The sequence below is a fragment of the Brachycentrus maculatus genome, unplaced genomic scaffold (genome assembly GCF_059751285.1).
Source record: "Brachycentrus maculatus isolate JH-2025_06_01 unplaced genomic scaffold, ASM5975128v1 h1tg000547l, whole genome shotgun sequence".
NCBI classification, from domain to species: Eukaryota; Metazoa; Arthropoda; class Insecta; order Trichoptera; family Brachycentridae; genus Brachycentrus; species Brachycentrus maculatus.
The window spans coordinates 39,554-64,057 of NW_028281291.1; the positions used below are offsets into that span (position 1 = coordinate 39,554).

The 24,504-nt window shown below is 29.4% G+C and overlaps 1 protein-coding gene across 1 annotated transcript in view; it reads left to right on the forward strand.

Moving 5' to 3' along the window:
* Nucleotides 1–845: 845 nt before the first annotated feature.
* The window catches only part of Dh31-R (Diuretic hormone 31 Receptor), a gene marked incomplete at its 3' end in the record, with an annotated part of 103,664 nt that continues 80,005 nt past the window's right edge, over nucleotides 846–24,504 (forward strand). Inside the window, exons 1-2 of the mRNA XM_088273090.1 lie at nucleotides 846–936; nucleotides 21,787–21,897. Coding sequence (XP_088129216.1) covers nucleotides 846–936; nucleotides 21,787–21,897 — 202 coding nt within the window. The remainder of the gene's footprint in view (nucleotides 937–21,786; nucleotides 21,898–24,504) is intronic.

Below are 24,504 nucleotides of genomic sequence, written 5' to 3' on the forward strand. Positions count from 1 at the left end.
TTATTTATTATGTACGTATAATAATAAATTATAGAACAAGCTCTACGGGAATTACATTACATTTTTTAATCAAACAAAACTGTATTTTTAGCGACGACGAAAGTCGATATGGCAACGGTTATTGTCCACGCTAAAAATTATGAATACCGTTTTTTTTTGCAATGTGCCCAAATTTTGTTTTGATTTGGTCTTTGGAATGCGTATGAACAAACAGGGCGTCTTTGAATAGTGACATTGATCCATTGACGGCACAACGTCGTAAACGCTTATTTTATAAATAATAACGATGAACTAAAGGGTTATTCAACAAAATTAAAGAAAACGGATAGAACTGCAATCGTTCACAAAGATAACAGTTAAAAATAGCATTTAAGAATCGCGTCACTAAAAAAATAACGCTTTCAAATAACATAACTGTTTGAAAATTAACGGTTTCGAATCATAATACCGCACAAGTTGCACAATTTCGTGAAAACGCAATTGTGTAACTGTTTTATTAACAAAATAAATAAATAAATCATCGATTAAAAGTTCGTTGATGAAAAACGAGAATTCACATTGCAAATCGTTTCAACGTCGATTAGTTTTGATGATATAAAAATAATTACGTCAACAAAATCCGTGATAACATTTTAAAAAAAAACATTTAATTAATAGAACTTCCATTTTCTATTGTATTTAAACGATACCTGTTTCATCTCGAATTGAAACACTCATACACAAATATGTACAATAGTTACAAGTTACAGCTCCCTTGAGGTAATAATTGGAAGAAATATCGCTTAATCAATAATTCAATTAGTTTCATGGTAATAATTTTTATTTTTTTACAGATTTAAGTAACAATGGCGCAAATTGACGACCCCCTGATCCAGTACTTGGAGAACAAAAGAATAGAGTGTGAGGAAATGAACAATAAAACGGAACCTCCTGAGGGTAATTATAGTTTTATGTTTCTTGTTTTTTTACTGATACTTATTCATACAATTTCAAGACTGTTTTTCAAATACCGATTTCACGCTAAAACAATCCATCAAATCCGTCAGGTTTATATTTTTTCGTTACTCGTTTCATTCATCTATGGAAAAAAGTACCAAAAGAAAATTACTTAATTTTTTTATTATATTAAGACTATTATTCTAGTTCTACTTATAAAACCTATACCCTTTTACCCTTTACTATGAGTAAATTATATTGTATACCCACACACAGGCCATACCTTTGTGGGATCTTTTTATGTATTCATTTTTATATTTTATTCATGATTTTTTTTTGTATTTCAATTTATGTTATGTAATACAAAAGAATTTAAAATAATTTTTTTTTTTTAATCTTTAAAAAAGTGGTAAAAAAAGTGTTTTTTTTTTTTATTTTATATAATTTTATAAAATGTGACACAAATTATCTGCAAAAAAATCGTAATAATTCGTTTTTATCAAACTCGATGCTGTTATTTTCATTTTGATATCTTTTGAAATAGTATTTAAGATCTTTTGAATGATATGGCTGAATGACACAATATATTTCAAATATACCCACCGCCTTTACCTAATCAAAAATAGTTTTTTTTGTATATTCGAGTAAATTAGTTATTTATCAAATTTATTTATTGATTTAATTAATTTTTGCGTAATTATCCATATAAAGATTGTTTTAGTGTAAAGTAGTAAAACTATCATTTATTTCCTTAATAATTAGGAATTACATTTCCTTAATGTTTGACTAGAAATTTTCAAAATATATTAATTTTAATGACTGTGAGAGGTATAAATATCACAAGGAGAGATAATGAAATAAATTATATAATAAAAATAAGGTAAGCCTCTACATATTTACCACATAAAACCTTTTTTATAAATTTATTTTACTTACTTATAACCCTTATCCGCACCCAATGGTGCATAGGGCACTGCACCGAATTGACGCCGTATTATCTTGATTATTACTTACATGAAGGCAAGGTGATCACTCTTGCGCTTCAGGAACCAGTCCAGGGTAATGTTAAATAAATATTACAGTGTAAAATATTATTTTTTGACATCTCATCAAAGATGAAGAATAATATGGAAGTCTGGGTATTTACGGGGCTGACGACCGTCATAGGCTGGTTTAAGTGATCACTTTACACATGTGTAACATTCACCAATTCTACCTATTATTGACAACCACACTACCCAAATTCTTGGAAGTTCTGTATATATGAACCAATTTAGAAACCTTGTTCTTGAATCACTAGAACTTCACTAGAGACATCTATTGGTGAGATGTAAAGAAGCTTTTTACTAAGCAGAAACTCTTATAAATGTAGTTAAACACGCTGACCATTACACCACGGAGGCGGACAAAATTTATTCAGTTGAGGGATATTAATCAGAGATTAGCTATCAACACAATTTTTTTTCTTCTTACTACTACCTTGATTGAAAACACCATGTACACCACCGAGTTAAAGGATGTGTACTCTGATTTCAGGAGTAATCCTAGGATTCTATAAATCCTCCATAAGTATTAATAAGGTCTAAAGCTCAAAAACTTCGTATCAGCAAAAGTTTCTGATGAAAAAAAAACTTTGGATAGAATCACAACCGGATTGTTTTCCAATCTTAAGGCTCCTTTAACAAGGAATTTAAGATCTGAAATATTATCTTGAAAAATATCAAATTGAAAGAAAACGTCGTAGTTTGGTAAAAAATAAATTAACCTTACTGTTGAGCTATCGAAAAAATTCTTAAGACATTAGGGAATATAAACAAGTATATAAAATAGATTTATATTATCCACTGACACTTCGTGATGGAATTGCATTTTTAATTTATTATTAGATTAAAACCAATATTTTTAGCTTTTCCACTTTTTTATTTGACCAGCGACCGGGTTTCGTCGTTACCGACATCATCAGACCAGTCTGATGATGTCGGTAACGACGAAACCCGGTCGCTGGTCAAATAAAAAAGTGGAAAAGCTAAAAATATTGGTTTTAATCTAATAATAAATTGAGTACATAAAAATATCATTTTGAGGGTATTGTGGAAGACTTCGTATGTTCGAAATATAATAGAATGTATATGGGAGATGAAAATTCTAAAATCGAATCACTTGACAGATATTTTTCTTACCATCACGCAGCTTCCCTGCAGCGGTGGGCACAGAGAATAGAACGCCACACCAATCTGTCTTTACAAAAAATCTTCTCCACTTCCACATTCATGCATCTCCTCATACATACCTGCCGATTATTCAGACTCCTGACCTGAGCACGTTCAAGTATTTAAAAACTTGACCATGCCAAATTTTCCTCGGTCTTTCCCGAATATATGTTTCAAAATTAAAATGGAAATCCTAAAAAATCAGTAGTTTGGTTGTCAACTGTGGTTGGAACTTTTTTTTTTTTTTTATAAAAATGTTAGTAATATTAGTATATAACCACTCACCGAGATTTTTATGATGAGATTTTTTTTATGTACCCGTCACTTCGTCAGGACAATCACTACCACAGCATGCAAACAATACTTTCACTACCATAGCACTATTTACACACTTAAAACTACACAAAATGTGATTTTGGTCGACCCGAAGACCAACATGCACTAGGGGTTGCAGCACAAACATGCATTAAGAGCCGAGGTCAAACATGCACTTGAGATATAAATTATAATTCGACGACCTTATAAACTCGTATGTTGAAAGAATGGTGAATGTCAAACTTACTAAACCAACTAACCATCACGCCGCTTCCCCGCAGGGGTAGGCAGAGAGAATAGAGCGCCACATAACTCTGTCCTTGCAAACATTCTTCGTCTCTTCCACGTTCATGCATCTCCTCATACATACCCGCCGATTATTACCGATTGGTGAATGTTACACGTGTATAAAGTGATCATTTTAACTAGCCTTTGACGGGTTGTACACCCTGTAAATACCCAAACTCCCACATTCTTCTTCACCAGTATTTAGAAACCTAAAATATTTTTGAAAATATTTTCATTTTATTGAATTACTCTTTTATCATTAAATTCACCTTAACTTCAAAATGTTTTAACGTTTGTTTCGCACTCATTAGTAAAATGAAATCATCCCTAAAACTAAGATGAAAATCCTGTTATAAATTTCAATACATACTTATAGCATATGTAAGTCCTTTGAAGCGGATAAAACAATATAATCGTCTGAACGATATGAATGTCAAAGTTTCAGATACGTAAGCCTCAATTATTATTTTCAACCCCTTCGAGCAGCGAATTTTAGTAAAAACAGAAAATTATTTTCATGTGTAAGTGTCCAGAAGTATTTTTGGTAAATGTAAGTAAGCTTTTCATTAAGCAGAGACCCTTATTTTCAATGTGTGCAAGGTCCTTACCGAATAACTTTAATACACTCTAAAGAGGCCTGAAAACGTAAATTTTTTTTAATAAAGCTTTTATTTAATCAATTATTTTACTCATAACATATTGCATGTGTCTAAATCCTTGTTTATAAATCTTGATATCTCAAATCTTAAGTGGAGAAACCCAGATTTGTGAACAAGGATTTTGACACACCCAAAATGTGATATTTTTTCATTTTTTTTAAAATCGCAAATACAATAACAATCAATCATTTTATTTTGAATATGTTGGAAACAAATACTTCCTAATTTTTTTTTACATCAAACCATATGTTATGTTAATTTATTATTTTTTCATTGTAAACTATTATTTGTTACATATTGTAATAGCCTTATGAACCATACAGGCTTCTTCATTTAAGGTACCATACATTAAAATTATGGCTAAAGATAAATACGACACTTAAATACATTTTTTTAAAGAATTATATTTTTTTTAAGAAACGTCACATTACACCACTAACAAAATTATAATTTTACATATTTTATATACAGACACCATGATCGATGGTAAATATAGCTTTAAAAAGGTTTTATAATTCATAACATTCAGTCACGTATCAACCTCTTATATGACAGCTAGCAAAAGCACGATATATGATTTTTGGTTTCGTAAAATAATACACTTAATTCCTTAGAACATGATTTTCAAATGGGTTAAAATTTACCTTAAACACATTATATTCTTGTTAAAGACGAGACGTGTGTTGTTTTCCTAATACAATTAATTACAATTTATACATTCGTTAATTGATACGACTGTAAAATTTCAACTTACTAGTAAGGAATTTGGTATACCTGTAATGTATGTACGTCGGTCCTATTATATTGATGAAGATATTTTAAGGGAGTACTCAATCACATATATTAATATCCAAGTCTCTTTTAATCACTCAACTCCGCTTTGAAGTTAAAGGACGTTTGAAATACAATATATGATTTTCCATATACAATATGTATATATAAGTATATATTTATTTTTTACAGACCAAAGTTTTTACAAGTGTCTTTGATATATCAAAATGTAAAAGATGAATGTTCCATGTGTATAAAATGACCGCTTAACCAACCCATAATAGGTCATAAGTCCTGTAAATACCCAGACATTCGTATATTTCTTCATCTATGTGGAGATGGTAAAATGTAAGACTAATATTTATTTATTTATTTTTCTAAACATATTACATACATCAGTCATATATACATATAATATTCCCGATGAGTATTTTCTATTTCTCATGGGATTAAGGTTCGAGACTGGAACAAAAATAATAAAGTAACAAAAAGATTTTTTAAATAACCTAAACTTGGCAAAATGGCAAAATATAAAAACAATAAACAGGTATAATAAATAGGCATAAGAAGCATATTTAAAAGAAGTAAATGAGAAAAACATAAGGTAAGAAGCATATTTAAAATAAACAAATGAGAAAATGTATCAAATGAGAAAATATAAAAAACATAAGGTAAAAACAAAATAAGAAAATATGACTAATCACTACATATATATCTTTCCATAAAGTACTTTTTCAGATCATTTATTTTGGATCCCCGAATGGGTTCTATTTTGTATATAATATATCAGTTTTTTTTTTCAAAAACATGCCTGCACAATTCCCGTGATAAAATACATTTTGGGATACTTTAAATGATAGACCATAATAGGTTATAATTACTGTATAAAACCAGACTTCCATATTCTTCTTCTTCATCTATGTTGTCAAAATGAAAAGATAACATAATTTGTCACGATATATATTATATTTTAAAAAAACACTATGTACGCCTTTTATAATATATTTTTTATTATCTTATTTCTTTTTTATATAAAGTTTTTGTTACTATGATTGACAACCACACTACTCACAAACACAGTACATATTTTTTTTAGCCTCTATCAGAGGCATGTTGGCAGGTAGGATAGTAAGGATAGGGAAAGTAAATGTGAAATACCCCAGACCAATTGAAAATAAATCTTTCTTGAATTCATTATGCACTTGGCGGGAATCGAACCCGCGACGCCAGTTTCGCAGTCGAGCGTCTACCCTACTACGCCACAGCGCCTGTCAAAGCCTGTCACACGTCTATGTTTAGATGTTAAAATAAATAAATAAACAGTAACTTTTTATTATTTATTGATTCGGCATTAACTTTGTGGAATGATATGTTGATTATTTTTTTAATTAAACACTTTAATGAGTTTCATTTATATATACGACTTATTTCGAAAACTTACAGATATTTTCATCTTCAATGAAATATTTTTCATAGAAATATTGCAAGCATTGACAAGAAATAAACCCAAATTTCATGGCTATTTCCTAGACTTCCTATAACTTCCTAGAAGGCTGGTTATTTGTTATTGGGAGGTCCCGCAGGACCCGGGACCCGCTCGGGGTTGATGAATTTCTGGCTAGCTCCACACAGAATAACACTAGTACTAGATTGGATTCCAGAAACCCCCCGAGCTCTGTTTCGTCATGTGGGTGATTCGTAATAAACGAAAATCTGGATTACTTCCGTTCGTCTGTCTTCGATTTCCTTCATTTGAAACTTATAGGCCAACCATATTTCACACATATAGTAAAAAAACGGTAAACAAATGCTGAGGGTATTAATTTATAGAATTCCATTTTAATTAAATCAAACACAGATTTTTGAGTCCACTAATTGTATTTTATTGTTAAAAAACAGATAAAAATTAATATTGTGACAATTTTTTGCCTAGTTATGACATTTTCAAACGTTGTTTTGAATGTGTGTGTGTATATATATATATATATATATATATATATATATATATATATATATATATATATATATATATATATATATATATATATATATATATATATATATATATATATATATATATATATATATATATATATATATATATATATATATATATATATATATATATATACATATATGTATATATATATATATATATATATATATATATATATATATATATATATATATATATATATATATATATATATATATATATATATATATATATATATATATATATATATATCATCAGCGAAAGCTAAACTTGCAGCATTATCGATAAAATGAAGGTGTTTTGAGATGGGTAAGAAACGGTTAAACAAATTTAAGTGAAATATGTAGTTAGAAAAAAATGCAGAAGAAGACCGTGAAAAACTTGGCACAAACAGTATTTGTCAAATACTTGAAAGTGGCCGGGCCAGGAGTCGATATAATCGGCAGGTTTGTATGAAGCGATGCATGAATGTGGAAGAGGCGAAGAATGTATGCAAAGACAGGGTGGCATGGCGTTCTTTTCTCTCTGCCTACCCCTGCGAGTAAGCGGCGTGATGTTCAAGTTAGTTAGATATGTATTTCTTAGGGTTCAAATCCAGCGTTTGGTAAAGTTGAAATATGTGAAAATACTTTCTCTTGTTGTGAACAATGTACAAAGCAAATATTATTTACTTTCCCATTTCACTAGAGGCAAACAACATCAGAGAAAATTCCAAATAAATAATCCAACATCAACTCAGCATTGTGTTGAAATACATACAATATAATAAGCCTTTGATATAAAGATGAAAGAGCATTTAAACATTAAACCGTTGTATTATGATTTGGTTAGTACCCAGTTAGTTATATATATATATATATATATATATATATATATATATATATATATATATATATATATATATATATATATATATATATATATATATATATATATATATATATATATATATATATATATATATATATATATATATATATATATATATATATATATATATGTATATATATATATATATATATATATATACACACATATATATATATATATATATATATATATATATATATATATATATATATATATATACACACATATATATATATATATATATATATATATATATATATATATATATATATATACAACACATATATATATATATATATATATATATATATATATATATATATATATATATATATATATATATATTACTTAATTGATTCGGCACTTTGTAACAGATTGTCCCATAATCCAACGTATTCCTTTTAAAAATGAAAATATGATCTCAGTAAAAGTGCCTTAGTTTTCCAGATATTTCCACTTTTATAAATTTTCCGAAAATCAGTTATATGAGTGTCATTACTTCATTTTTTTTTCTTATTTTAGGTTTCTGATGTTTCACAATAAAATACGAAAATAACTTAAATATTAATGTAATTTACCATAAACACTATTCACTTTACTAAACGTGGAAATATCTCAAAAACTAAGGCTATTTTACCGAGGTCATAATTTAATTTTTTGGTGAGTCATAAGCTGGCCTAACTCCCCTTAAAGGAAAACGTTGGATTATGGGACATCCTGTTTACTGGTTAATATGTTTGAAGAAAGGAAAAAACTACATTATTTGGATAAGATTTTCTGACCATTATTTATTACGTTTTCGGAATATGAAGTTAGTATTTTCAAATTACATCTAATAGTTTGTATACGATAAAGTAGTGCTTTGGGGATTTAGGATGCCATAAAACAAATCTGTGTGTAATACAACATAATGAATAATCATTCCATCATCGAGTCGAATGTGGACTAAAGTGAAATTGTTTTGGTTTTCTACTTATATTAAGTGGACAATTATTCCGAATCGGTAGTCGCAAACTAGGTTTTTTAAAGCGGTGTTACACAAAGTGAACGATGAATGATAAGGAGAGTGTTGTATTACCGTACCACAAAGTAATCAATGTTTATAATATGCAAAATAGTAATAAATTCTTTTTCAACTATAAATATATAAATATATAAATATATATATATATATATATATATATATATATATATATATATATATATATATATATATATATATATATATATATATATATATATATATATATATACATATATATATATATATACATATATATATATATATATATATATATATATATATATATATATATATATATATATATATATATATATATATATATATATATATATATATATATTTATATATATTTTTATATATTCATATATATATATATATATATATATATATATATATATATATATATATATATATATATATATATATATATATATATATATATATATATATATTTATATATATATATATATATATATATATATATAAATATATATGAATATATATATTTATATATATATATATATACATATATATATATATATATATATATATATATATATATATATATATATATATATATATATCACACTTTTTGGACCTTGCTCCTTCGGACTGCCAGTTTTTTGTTCATTTCTAAGAAGGAAAAAATTACATTAACAATGATAATGTGAAAAGGGGTATAACTGAAAAACTCGAGTGGGTAACAATATTTTTTTCTAAAATGGACTGCCAGAATTAATTTATTCAAGCTCTACCGCACTAATACAGTTCGACAAATCATCTCAGTTCACGAATGTACAACCTTCATTTGCGTCCCGATCGGACCTTCCAAAGCCTCGAATCCTGTCGGGGTCAAACATTCCGACTCGAGAGCAGGAATTAGGATTCTCCTAGCACTCCCGTTCTACAAGGACTCATTATTCATAGCTTACCCTCTCGGCGTCACACCGAGGGAACATCAAATAACCCCTCCGTGACTGGACGATTTGTGAAATATTAATTGCCGAGGTATTTTATCCTCTACACCCCCGTGTCGATGGAATGATCCAAGGAATACTTGATTATACAAACTTTTACAGGTTTTTCACTTCAAATTCGACGTTTTGCAAACCAAATTAAGCCTCTACAAATCAAATCAGACGTTTAACAATACACTTTGGACGTTATACTGTATTTTATAAAATACATACAATTGTATGGACTATGAAATATTTTGATTTGTTGTTTATAATAAATAGAATTTTTTATCAATTGTTTTTGGGTGTCAATTAATTTTAACATGGCTTCAATTCCGACGAAGGAGTATAGGTTGAGTATAGTTTTGGATTTAATTGGAGTATAGTTTTGGATTTAATTTAATTTAATAAAATGTAATTGGATTTTTTTTTTTTAAATATCATGAATAAAAACGTTTTTTTTCATGAAACATGTATATGTTTCATTAGGGGGAAGCTCGGTTGTCCAAATTTAAAATACAGTAAGGGACATTTTTTTGTATTACGTTTTTTTTTTGCATTTATGGATACTTATCACTTGACTGCAAAAAAAACGTACTACTAAAAAATGTCCCTTACTGTGTTTTAAATTTGGACAGCCGAGCTGTTTAGTGGTTTAAATGTAATATAGGCGTTAAATATTTTTATCATTATTTTCAATAGATAACAGGATTTAATTTTAATTATTTTCAAGTAAGTATGTACTATTTTAGGGTGATATATTAGCAAATCAAAGATTTGCTTTTTAGTTGAATAGAGAGACCTTAATTTTAGATTTTGTGTAATATTTATTTTTTAACTTGCATTTATATTTTCTAATTTTGTATTTCAAAATCATTTTTAACTTTGTAGTATGGTAATGTAACACTCTCCTAACTCTTATCATTCATTGTTCACATTTAAAGTGGTTTTATGCAAAGTAAACGATGAATGATAAGAAGAGTGTTGAAGTTCTATATATTATATTTATTAGTATTTTGTATTATTATGATTTATTAACAAACCGATTTTTGCAAAAAATGTGTATCAAATCATTTTTCATATCAATAACTGGATAATTTCACAAATAAATAATTATTATGGTATATGCTTTTAAAATCAAATTTTCATATAAGTCTAAAAATATGAATATGGATACCATGTCATTGGCTGGCTTTAGTGATTCCTTTACGCATTGTGTACAGTTTAATATTCTGCCCACTTTTCTACATTCTTGGAAATTTGTACATATATGGATTTATTATAACAACCGCTTTTCTAACTATGAAATTAGTGCACTCAAGGTTTCATACCTGTACTCATAAAAGCTTTCGTAACTCGAATATTGCGAATTTTCGGTCTTAAAAATGTAAAAATTTTAAGAGGTACATATACAGCAACCCTTCAAATAACCTCTTTTTCAGGTAAATGAAATTTTAAAATACAATTTTTCAAATGCGTTGTTTTTAAAAAAAATATTTGAATGCAAAATTAGAATCACGTATCTACTTTTGACTCCGGCAACCCTTTTACGGCCATCCCCTAATAATAATTCCTTTCGGTGTCATAAATATACCCTTAGTTTTGATAGATCCCACCCCTATTCGGGCAAGGTCTGCATTTAAATAGGCCTGAAAGAACTGAAAGTGTGTCTGAAAACGGAATAAACTGAAATAAGTTTTTTAACCTTCATTCTTTTCTGGAAGCATATGGTAGGAATGACATTTTTTCATTTTATATTTGCTTATATATGGTAGGAAATACCCTTATTAGTACATCCAAAGCAAGATATTTGATTTATTTCAGGTGACATTATTCAATAAAATATTGGTAAAATGAAAAGAAGCTTTTTAGAAAAAGAAGAAATACCAATAGATGTCTCTAGTAAATTTCTAGTAATTTAAGAACAGTGTTGTGAAATTGGTTCATATATGTATATAGATATCGAAGAATTTGAGTAGTGTAGTTGTCAATAATGGGTAGCATTGGTGAATGTTACACATATCGCTTACTCCTTTCAAGAACGTCATAAATCAAAAATCGTCAATTTTCAGTTGCGCATGTTTTCGGAATGCCCAGAAAATGCGTTATATCCCAGCAAAAGAGTCATATTTTTAACTTAATATTTACCCGCCACAGGGCAGAAAAGGTTGTTTTTTTCATTTTGAAGAAAAGGTTTTTTTTTTTAAATAAACTTAATATTTTTCAAATGGAGATAAAACCTTCAGGTTTTACCTGAAAAGATCTGTTGCACAGTAAAAAGTTCAAAAAGTGGCTTGATATTTATTTTCAATGCATTGTGTTATATTTTTAAACTTTTAAAACGTTCTCCTGAAAAATCAAGTTTTTTTATTTATGATTTATGATGCCTATGACGATCGTCAGTCCCGTAAATGCCCAGTCTTCCATATTCTTCTTCATCTTTGAGGAGATGTCAAAAATAATCTAAAAAATAAGTCATATAATTGGAGATAATCCAGATTTGTGAACAAGTATTTGGACACACGCAAAATGTTGTAAACCCATATTTAATCCATAAAAGTATAAAAGCACTGCTGCTGAATTCCTTTCGTATGTTAGTTGTAGTTTCGTCAGGTGTGGCAATTCGTTTGAAAATGCCATAACTAGGCAACAGATTGTCACAGTATTAACTTTTGTGAAAATACAACTCAGTAGGCTCATAAAATCTGTGTTTGATATAAAAATTAAAACATAAATTAATATAGAGTTCCACAAATTAAACGCCAAACCAATAAATAAGTTTAAATGGAATTACTTTTGAAAAATTAAAAAATGTTCAAATATATATTTTTACGCATTAAATAAATACCAAGCGAGCCTTTTTAAGGCTTCGATTACACGTAACTCAATTAAATAATGGAGTGTAGTCAGAACCAGATCTAAATTTATTCAATTACTTCAAATTTTTCAGCGTCTAGTTTTCATCAATCAATCTCGATTTTTACTCAATTTAGTTTGTAATCAACTCAGAAATCAACTAGATAATTGGTTGATAGCTCCTAGCAACAAAACAAGTTATGAACGGTCTGGTGATTTGATAAAATCATCGCTCATTTAAAATAAAATGTCCTCAAACAAAATAGTGGTGAAATAAGGAAGGAATGCAAAGCTGAGACAAGCATTGTCGATAAAATCAAGAAAGGTGTGTAGAGATGATTTGCGCATGTAGATCGAATGAGTGAGGAAAGAATAGTAAAACAAATTTATGAGGCAAATGTAATTGGAAAAAGGAGCAGAAGAAGACCGAGAGTACATTTCCATGTGAAATAAAATCAAAAATAAAATTAAGAAAGGTGTGTTGAGATGAAAACTTGAAACTTGGAAACTTGAGAAAACTTATATTATTAATATTTAAAGCATTTATTTTGTGGTTAGTCATTTTTGACGAGGAAGACCGAGGAAAACTTGGCACGATCAGGTATGCCAAATACTTGAAAGCGGTCAGGTTAGGAATCGAAACAATCAGCGGGTATGTATGACAAGCCGCATGAACGTGGAAGACACGAAGAATGTTTGCAAAGACAGAGTGGTATGGCGTTCTATTCTCTCTGCCTATCCCTGCGGGGAAGCGGCGTGATGGTAAATTAGTTAGTTCAAAAAATATCGTTTGAAGTTTGTGAACAAAGATTTGGATATACTCAAAATATTATGAATAAAATAACTGATAAAAATATGATTTTATTAAAAATTAAAAGTCATGCTTTCAAGCTTCTCTTCGTTTGTAAAACAATTCAGGAAGTATTTTACAAACTAATAAAATTCTCAACTGTGAGTCTCAACAATGTCAACCCAAATTCCAAATTTATCAAAGCTATAACTAGCATACGAAGAGAATCCAACAAGAGTTCATATATACATCTTTAAAAAAATAATGCAATATTGATGGTCAATAATGGGCACAATGGTGAACGTTTTGCAACTGTATAAGGTGAACACTTGAGCCAGCCAAACGCCAGGTAGTAGGCCCAAGGATACTAAAACTTCCATCTTCATAGTATGGAAACGATAGATGCTTCATCTCAAGTTAAGACACCTATAACATATATTGATGTTTCATCCGTTGGGTGAATAATCTAGTGTCTGATAGAATAAATAAAAAATAAATTTATAAAAATCGAGTACTTTTTTATAATTATTATTTTTTAATTTATCATTATCATTTATTTTTAATTTTATTTATTTTTTATTTTTTATTATTTTTTATTTGGGTTAACAACAGCAACAAATGTAAAACGAAACAATCAGAAGATATACATTAAACAAGCCAATTAAAGTTAACCACAGAAACTTTATATTTAACTAAATATTTTGTAGTAATCTCTATGATTAGTACAAAATATTTAGTGTAGATCTAGCAAATGAAGCTTTTTGAAGTGATCACTCAAACCAGCCTAATGTCAGATCATAAGTACTGGAATGCTTAGACTTTCTTCTTCTTTCGTTGAAAAATAACAAATTCATAAACATCGTTCATTTTGTGTTGTGGCGCTGAAAAACTTTGTGTAATACCACTTAAAAAAACGATGAATGATAAAGAGAGTGTTACAACACCATACCACAAAATTAACTATGCATGTATACAAAATCAAAAGATGCTTCATCTCAACCTGAGACACCTATAATATATAGTTATACTAACTCAAGTTTCATTGTTGTTTCTTGGGATAAGCCTCCGTCATCAAAAAACGTTGAAGTGTTAATTAAATTAAAAAGTTTTTAATGATTCTAATGGTAAACCGATAGATTGCATTAATTACAAACTTCATCCCAACATTACTAGATCGATGAATCATACTCGAGAGGCCAAGATATCGAGTAAACTAATTAAAAGTTAGGTCAGATAACAAACTTCCATAGCAATTTTCCAATGTTCAAATTGTCTCGAACGTCTCTTGCAAGCTTTCGCTCTGGAGTCGAGGAAGATTTTCGACTTCCTATTTTATATTATATACTGTTACGATTGCAAATTGTGTAGTCTATAATTTCAGTTTGTAAAATTTTCAAGGCTGATCAAATGTTTAGAGGGATTTTCTGGATTATTACGTCGCATGTCTTAAGCATTCCTTGGCGATGTCTGGAAAAGTGTTGTCTGCGGTACGGTATATAAAATTATTGATACCACACAGAATTAAAACTGTAGTATAGAAGCGAGTGTTTTTGCCTAAAATTTTATTAACATATTTCAACTTCCTCTACAAAAAATAAATAGGTACATTAGCGGGCTTATTGCTAAAAGCAATATATTCCAACCAACCAAAATCAGACTAGTGTTATTGATCTAAACGTTTGATATCATATATGGCCGTTTACAATCAGAGGGTAGATGGTACTTTGACATTTAAAAAAAAACATAAATTACATCTCACCAATAGATGTCTCTAGTGAAGTTCTAGTTTTTCAAGAAAAATGTTTCTAAATTGGTTCATATATATAGAACTTCCAAGAATTTGAGTAGTGTGGTTGTCAATAATGGGTGAAATTGGTGAATGTTACACGTGCGTAATGTGATCACTGAAACCAGCCTATCACGGTCGTCAGCCCCGTAAATGCCCAGACTTCCATATTCTTATTCATCTTTGATGAGATGTCAAAAAATAATATGAAATAAAACTCCTATAATTGGAGATAGTCCAGATTTGTGAAAAAAGTATTTGGACACACTCAAAATGTTGTAATAATATTATCATTTAAAACTCTGTTAGACCCTGTGAAGGTCGAAACATCCATTTTTTTCTGTGATTAAAAAAATGAAATTACAGAATGATTATATCTGGATCCATAAAAATAGGATAAAAATACATCATAAAAATATAAAGTACTCAAACACAAAACTTGACATTTTAATCCTAACGATCGACATTAAATATAAACAATGCGTGACAGTACTACGCAACGTTTCAATATATTAGAAAAACGTAATCAGACCTTTAAAAATTCACGACATTAATGTTAGACGTAAAAAATATCAATCCATGGCATGAATAATTCATTGTCTTATTTCATTTTTACCAATGAAGACATCTTCATCAAACATATTTTTATTTGCATACAAATGTGTGTAAAGTTGCATAACCCATTGCATACTTTAGAGATTTTGGAAATTAAAAAAGCCATACAATAAATTTAAATGTTATAAATAATCAATTAAATTTGATTAACAGTCCTATTTTTAATATTTTTCTAATTTCTGTTCCTCGAAATTCCGCACAGTAGGTTTTTGTGTGTGTTCTCCACTTTACAGCATAATATGCATAGTAAAAATAAAATTTGGAATTTTTTACGGAGTGTGTGGAAGTTTTTGCTAAGGGAATGTAATGAATTATGAGTTTCTTAATATTTTAGAATTTAATAAACCCTGATGACGACAAGGTTCTTGTCGAAACCGGTAGGTTAAAGTTTACTTATTTTTAAAAAGTGGTTGAAACAAATTTGTTTAATTTTATAAAGAATTAATGAATGTTGCACGTGTGTAAAGTGATCACTTGACCAGTTTATGACAGATCGTAAATCCTGTAAATACCCAGACTTACATATTTTCTTCATCTATGTTGAGATATCAAAAATGTAAACATAACTTCTAAGTGTGACAAACGTAGGTAGAATGGTGAATGTTGCACTTAAAATGATCACTTAACCAAACCAATTACGGTCGTAAGCTCTGTTAATATCCATACATTATTCTTCTTCATCAGTGCTAAAATGTCAACAATGTAAAAATAATTCCTATTTGTAAAAACCCAGATTTGTGAACAAGTATTTGAACATGCTCAAAAAGATGTGATTAAAACGAGTTTATTTGTTACATATTTCGACTTTCCTCTCCGTTGGCTTGTGATATTTTAATATATTATCTGAAAATAATAAAACCACCCTTCCGTGGTCATATTTCATTTTGAAGACTGTCAAAAACGGGGAGTAGAAACGAAGAGAAAAAATATTAAATTTTGTTCGTTTTGAATAATTGTATAAACTGTATATTCGAATTAGGGAATTCACATAAAAAGAGACCCAAGTACAATTTTATTAACATTATTTAAAAGGAAATAATAAAAAAAATATATACATTTTATGTAGTAATTTATATTTATTACAATTTTTATTTATATAATTTATATTTTAAATATAAAACTGAGCATTTGTTTCAAAATAATTTTATTTTTGGTACTTTTCTCCTACCTGTTTAGATAAGAGGATAATGCCTGAATGTGACAAGGATAAGTTGGTACAAAAAAGTGGTTATAAAGTTACATATAAAAATATTATGACTTATGATAAATCAAAGAATATAATGTTTTCTTTCATGAAAATTTCATGAAAAGTCCATGTCTTTTTTGGCTAGCTGTACCCAGCCACAAAAAAATAGCAACCACACATTCTAATATGTTTAATTTAACAATGCAAAAAATGAATCAATGAAACGATACTGAAATTGAAAACATTAAAAATTCTAAATAGTAGCAGCTGTGAGGAAGCATGCTGTCCGCCATGCTGGAACATACATATTGCATTAACCGTAACATACATATAGCATTTACCATATAAAATATGCAATGTTATTGGTTTCATTTTATACGCTAGTTCTTATTTGATTAATTTAGGAAGATGGCTGACAAGAGATGGATAACGAAACGGACATATTCGAGGATCTAAGAGAAGGAAGAAGAAGAAAAATTTATTTTTTTGAGCAGGATTTGAAAAATTATCGTCTGACTTGCGCCTGTTTTAAAATGGGCCTGGTTTTTAGTAGACTCCCCAAGAAATTAGAATTCTAGTAGGTTCGCATTTGTATCTGTCAGTTTCAATGGCTGCTCGTAACATATTACCATAAACGTATGTACATTACATGGAAATGTATATTATAATATTATAAACCAAAAAATATTTCACAAATTTCATTCAAAAAGGGACGCACCTACAAGAGTGAATCAGGCACCATTTTATTTTCAATTTTGAAATTATTTTAATAATTTTAATAATAATGTAAATTATTTTAATTATTACTGTATTATTGTATTATATATTATTGGATTATTATTGTATTATTTAAATAATAATGTAAAAATTATTTTACCAAGAAATGTTTACCCACAAACATAACTGGGTAACAAATTAATAATTTTCTCAGTATTATTAATATTTAAAGCATTTACTTTGTGGTTAGTCATTTTAACTTATTTATTTTTTTACAAAAATGTTAATAATATTAGTATATAACTACTCACCGTAGAGTGGTTATATACTGTTATTATTTACATTTTTATAAAAAAAAATATTAATAATTTTTGACATCCAACATAGCTGAGATGTCAAAAAATTATAAATTTATGAAGAAGTATGGAAGTTTGAGTATTAACAGGGCTTACGACCGTCATAGGCTGGTTTAAGAGATTACTTTTCACACGTGTAATATTCACTAATTCTACCATGATTGACAACCACAGTACTCGAATTATTGAAACATCTAGATACATTGATCAAACTCGTAACACAGTATTCGCAAGTTCAATATAACCATCTATGGAAGGATGAAGAAAGCTTTTATTAAGCAGAGACTCATTTGAATTTATTCACAATAATTGGGTGTGTTCAAATTTTTGTTCACAAATCTGGGATTCTTTACTAAGGACTTATTTTTATATCATTTTTTTGACATCTCAACATTGTCCGCCTCCGTAGTGTAATGGTCAGCACGCTCGGCTACCGTTCTGTAGGTCCCGGGTTCGATTCCCAAGGGGGGTAAAATAAATATAAATGATTTTTTCACTGTCATATTTATTCAATATTACCCTGGACTGGTACCTGAAGCGGAGGGCTGATCACCTTTCCTTCATGTGTAAAACGATCAAGATAACACTGCGTTTATATGATGCAGTGCCCTATGCACCATTGGGGTGCGGATAAGGGTTTCATCATCTCAACATACATAGATGAAGAAGAATATGGAATTCGAGGCATCTATATTATATGTCAATAATAATAATATAAAAATAACTCCTAGTAGATAAGATAGGTGTTATTTTTACATTTATATTTGAATTAATAAAATGTTGACATATTTAAATGTAAAAATACCTCTTAAAAGTAGAGAAACCCAGATTTGTCAACAAGGATTAAGACACGGGCCAAAATGTTTTAAACATATTATCCTTCGGTTTAAAAACTCACAAAACAGATCATACTAATTCATCGGCTTTATCCTCAACTGCCTAAACAAACAAAATAACTTTATTGACGAAAACAAAAAGGAATCAACCACAAAATTTTTGTCGTATTTAATTTTAAATTTCATCCCCATCACGTCTTCTCTGTCACGAAGGGGATGCTTTCAGGGGAATTAAACCCAATTCTGTTTATATTTGGGGATGGACCCATGAATATATGAACAATTCTCGCCATAAGGCTGAAAAAATATCGCACGATGCTACAAAACTGATGGCTAGTGAAATATTATAGCAAATACGTCGTTACCTACATCATGATTTTGGTAACGACGAAACTCGGTTACTGGTAAAATATTTTTTTTCGAGAAGAGAAATGTTTGTGTTTTTATTATTCACAAAAATACTTCAATTTCATACTATTTTTGTGAGCCTAAGCCATTATTAGAAATTAGGTATCAAATTGTGGTAGAGTGGGTTTGAACCGGGAAACTCTGACTTAAGAGTCCGCGCAAAATAAATGTGTAAAAAATATATAATGAGTTGTTACTTTATCATATCAGAATTATAAGTTTTATTGTATGGGTGTTATTGAGGTATACAATTTCCCGCAATAAATTGAAGGTGGCACCCGCCGTGTGGCATGTTGCGCCATCTTGTTGAAACCACAGCTCTGTCGAATCAATGCCATTCAATTGAGGTACGAAAAAGTCAGTAATCATGGTTCTGTAGTGCTCTCCATTGACCGTCACATTCTGGCCGGCATCGTCTTTAAAATAATATGGCCCAATAATTCCACCTGCCCATAAAGCACACTAAACAGTGACTTTGAATGGATGTAAGGGGCAAACGTCTCGACAAAGGCTTCTAAATTTTTTCAAAAATTAGAAATTCTGCTTATTGATTTAACAAAAAATGTGCCTCATCTGTGAACAAAATTTCGCGCTGAAAAAAATCAAGCTGAATATTTTTTTTTTGGCTTATTCACCAAGCCTACGACGCGCATAATGGTCATCCAGTCTATTACGTACTGTACTACGAATCAACTGTCAACTGTAAAATTGACAAACCGTATAAAAACAGTTGATTTGATTTGGCAGAAATACATAAATTTGTGTGAGTGCGTATGTGGTGTACTTTTGTGCCATCCATTACACCCCTGGCAGGACACGTAGACGTTTACACACGTGAACATTACATTTAAATGCTTAGGGTTGGTTTTTAATTGGCAACGTCGGAATTATTAATCTAATATAATGTTAACGAGATAAATTTATAAGCATTCCTATGTTTTTAGACATGACAATTTCCCGGGCACATTGAGACAAAGTTTCAAATCGGTACTTATATTTTAATAGGGCCACCAAAACATTTTTTCAGCTCGGTGACAGAAAACTTTACTGACAATCTAACGGTCCCAGGTTTAAATCATGAATATGACTTTTTATGAGATGAATTAAAAATATTTGATATTATGATTAAGTAGTATTTATGTTTTGAATATTGAAAGCATTTACTTTGTGGATCATCTTGATATATTATTTCGAGAAATAAAAATACTTTGTGTTCTGATCCACTCACATTTTTATTAACCAACTAGTTTCGGCAACAACCTGTTGCCCTCTTCAGGGTTACATTTATTACTAATAAAGGGTTACATTTATTACTAATAAATATAACCCTCTTCAGGGTTACATTTATTACTAGTAATAAATGTAACCCTGAAGAGGGCAACAGGTTGTTGCCGAAACTAGTTGGTTAATAAAAATGTGGGTGGATCAGAACACAAAGTATTTTTATTTCTCGAAATAATATATACTTAAGTAGTATTTACCCTGAGTAGGTAGCGAGTGAGTAGTAAATCTTTCTCTGTAGTGTAATAGTCAGCATGCTCGGCTACCGTCCTGGAGATCCCGGGTTCGATTACCAGGGAGGAGTCAAATAAATATAAGTGATTTTTGCACTCTAATATTTATTAAATATTTCCCTGGAATGGTACCTGAAGCGGAGGGCTGATTACCATTCTTTCATGTTTTAAAAGTAAGTTAGTATATTTTTTTTATAAAGTTCATTAAATGTGCCACAAAGTATCTGCGAAAAACATCCAAGTAATAAATAATTGATGGAGTTAACTAACAACCCTTTAATATGTTGAAGTGTAAAGTGATTGTACCTTAATGAGAATACAGAACTGGTTAGCTTACATACAATTAATATACATATTTGAGTGTTGAGAGGTGTCTGGTAATGCTGCTTCTTCTTCTTCTTCTTTTTAAAGATCCTCAGGATCTGTCCGCGCCTCCGCCTATCGCTCTTGGGATGTTGACTGCAAGCCATCCACGCAAGATTGCAAAAAGGTCTGCGTGCTAGACACCTTCGTCTATGTCCTTCAGGATTTCCTTGAAGAGGGTTACGTGGAAGTCTGTCTTCTGATATTCTGTTTACATGTTCATTCCAGTAGCGCTTTCGTTGTCTTTCTCACCTCACAAAATCTTCCATCTTACACATGCTCCGAATATCAGTGTTTAGATAATAAAATATAAAATTGATAATTTTGTTTTCAGGTCTATATTGCAGTGGAACATTCGACAGCTGGCTGTGTTGGCCACACACCCCTGCCGGGACATCAGCCTTCACCCCTTGCCCAGATTTTATAACAGGCTTTGATACAAATAGTAAGAAATATTATTATGTTGTAATAAGTTCATATATTATTGATTTGACCAGAATTTTAGTAGCGAGAATAGGGAAATAAAAAAAATTATAATTGCAAACGTCTTGGATATTGGTTACCATGATTAGGCGTTACGAGCGTTGGCCACGTCCATCTAACATCCATCCAGCGCTAACTCAATCGTCCAAGTTGTGAGATAACTGGTATTATGCAAAAATAGCCTAACCCATGTCGGCTGCCCAAATTCAAAACACAATAGGGGACATTTTTTTTGTAGTACGTTTTTTTTTGCATTTTTGGACTAAGTAGATTCTACTTAGTCTAAAAATGCAAAAAAAACGTGCTACAAAAAAATGTTCGTACTGTGTTTTAAGTTTGGACAGCCGATGTATTGAGATGTATTGTTTAACTCCCAGATATTGAGGTTCAAAAATTAGAATGACATTTGTATTTTTTCATTTATATTAAGATTTTGTGTATTAAATGGACTTGGACTGGATCTCTCATACACCATTAAAAAAAATTAAAAATATATTTCTACGCCTTTGTTGTTTTATTCGTGATAAATTATTTTTCTCAAACATAATTCATCTTCCTTGATTCATGTTTTGAATAAAGTGGAGGTCGTTCCAATGTATGAACTTCCACAGTCGCAGTTTAATTTATGTGACACTGTTATCTGATACATTTAAATTTATTAATATTCTTCTTCTTCACTCTGTCCTCCACTGCTGTATATGGGCCTTTTCTGTATCCTTCCATTTTTTTCGGTCGATTTCTGCTTGTAGCTAGTTTTTACCCCCAATGGCGGTTATGTCGTCGGACCATCGTTTTGAGGTCTTCCAACACCTCTCTCTTATTCTCCCAAGGTCTCCATCTTAAAATTTTAGTGGTCCATCTTGTAGGGTCTTGTCTTGTTACATGTCCTGCCCATCGCTACTTGAATCTTGCTACATATATCCATGATATCCGCTATTTTGGTTCTGCCCCTAATATCTTCATTGCCTATTTTATCTCTTAGGCATGGATCTTTCCATGGATCTCAGTGTGTATTAAACTTCTCTGCATTTAATTTTGTCTTTTTTTTTAATACTATAAAAATATGAAATATTATATTTTATATGACTTTCGTCGTATTACTAGGGATTATAGGTTATTTTTTTCATAGACACGTATTGAAGTTGTTCAAGGATATCTGTCGGTATAAAATATTATTTTCCCAAGCTGAAAAAACGATAATCCTGATAAAAGTATCCTTGTCGTATTTCTGAAGTATTTACTTTTACGTATTTTTACGGTGATCCAAGAGTAATTTTCATTTTATATCTGCTGAACAGCAAGTAACTTTCCCCTAAGCTTTATTTTATGAAAGCCCCTCAGGGAAACTCCGCGTTTTTTTGGTTTTAATTAATAAGTACAATTCACAAAGTAAATATCGGTATTTTTAAGGAAAGTTGTGTGATATTTTTCATCGTCAGTTATTATACAATGCATAGCTTCAAAGTAAAGGAAGCCTTCAATATCATTTTAAAATATGTAATTTCTAAAATAATTTAATTTATTTTTGACAGTTTCAGATTTTTTTAGAAGCACAAAGTATAACTTTTATTTCGAGATTTTTTTTATTAAAATAAAGGAAACATGTTTTATTCTTTGAAAACCGTTATTTCTAAAAAAATTGTGTAAAGTTGACAATTCCAGATTTTTTCAGAAGCACAAGCAATTATTTTTTATGGATTATTTTATTATTATAAATTTGGTGCCTGGTACTCAAATTTTAAATACGAAATTTTGAGTGTGTCCAAATACTGGTTAACAAATCTGGGTTTTTTTCACTTAGGAGTTGTTTTACATGTAAAAATATTTGAATACACTCAAAATGTTATGAATAAAATAACTGGTCAATGTATAAGTTGCAAACACATTAAAGAACTGGTTTTCAAGCGTTTCCCAGTATAAATACAAATAAAAGGGTTTCTGCTAAGTAAATTCTTTCTAAATCCAATCATAGATGGGTGTTGTAAACTCAATCATGGAACATCATGAGATTGATGACTTTCAAAAATTGAGTTTAGTGGTTGTCAATCATGGGTAGAATGGTGAATTTTAAACGTGTGTAAAGTAATCACTTAAAAATCCTATGACAGGTCTTTCTTGTTTTAAGTGCTCTTTTTTTCCTTCAAAACTATGTGGGCATTCATCTGCTATAACTTAAAACTGGTTTGTTTTTAATTAAATTTAATAAAAACATTAAATATTTATTTATGATTTGGCGTTTATGTAATTTGTAGAACTCTTACTCTTTGCACTTAGGCCCTTACAAGGCGAAACAATTGTCACAATATTAATTTTTGATGTGTTTTTGTTAGTAAAATACAACTTAGTAGACTCAAAAAATCTATGTTTGATTTTAAATTAAAACATAAAAAAACATTAAATGCTTCCACTGTTATTTTTTTTAATATTCTGAATACAAACGTTATAACAAATTACATTTTACTATAATATGCCTTCACAGAGTTTTCCCGTGATTTTTTTTTAAAATACTTTATTATAAAATTATATGAACAGTAAACTGTTTATGACATGCAATTAAATAAAACATGGT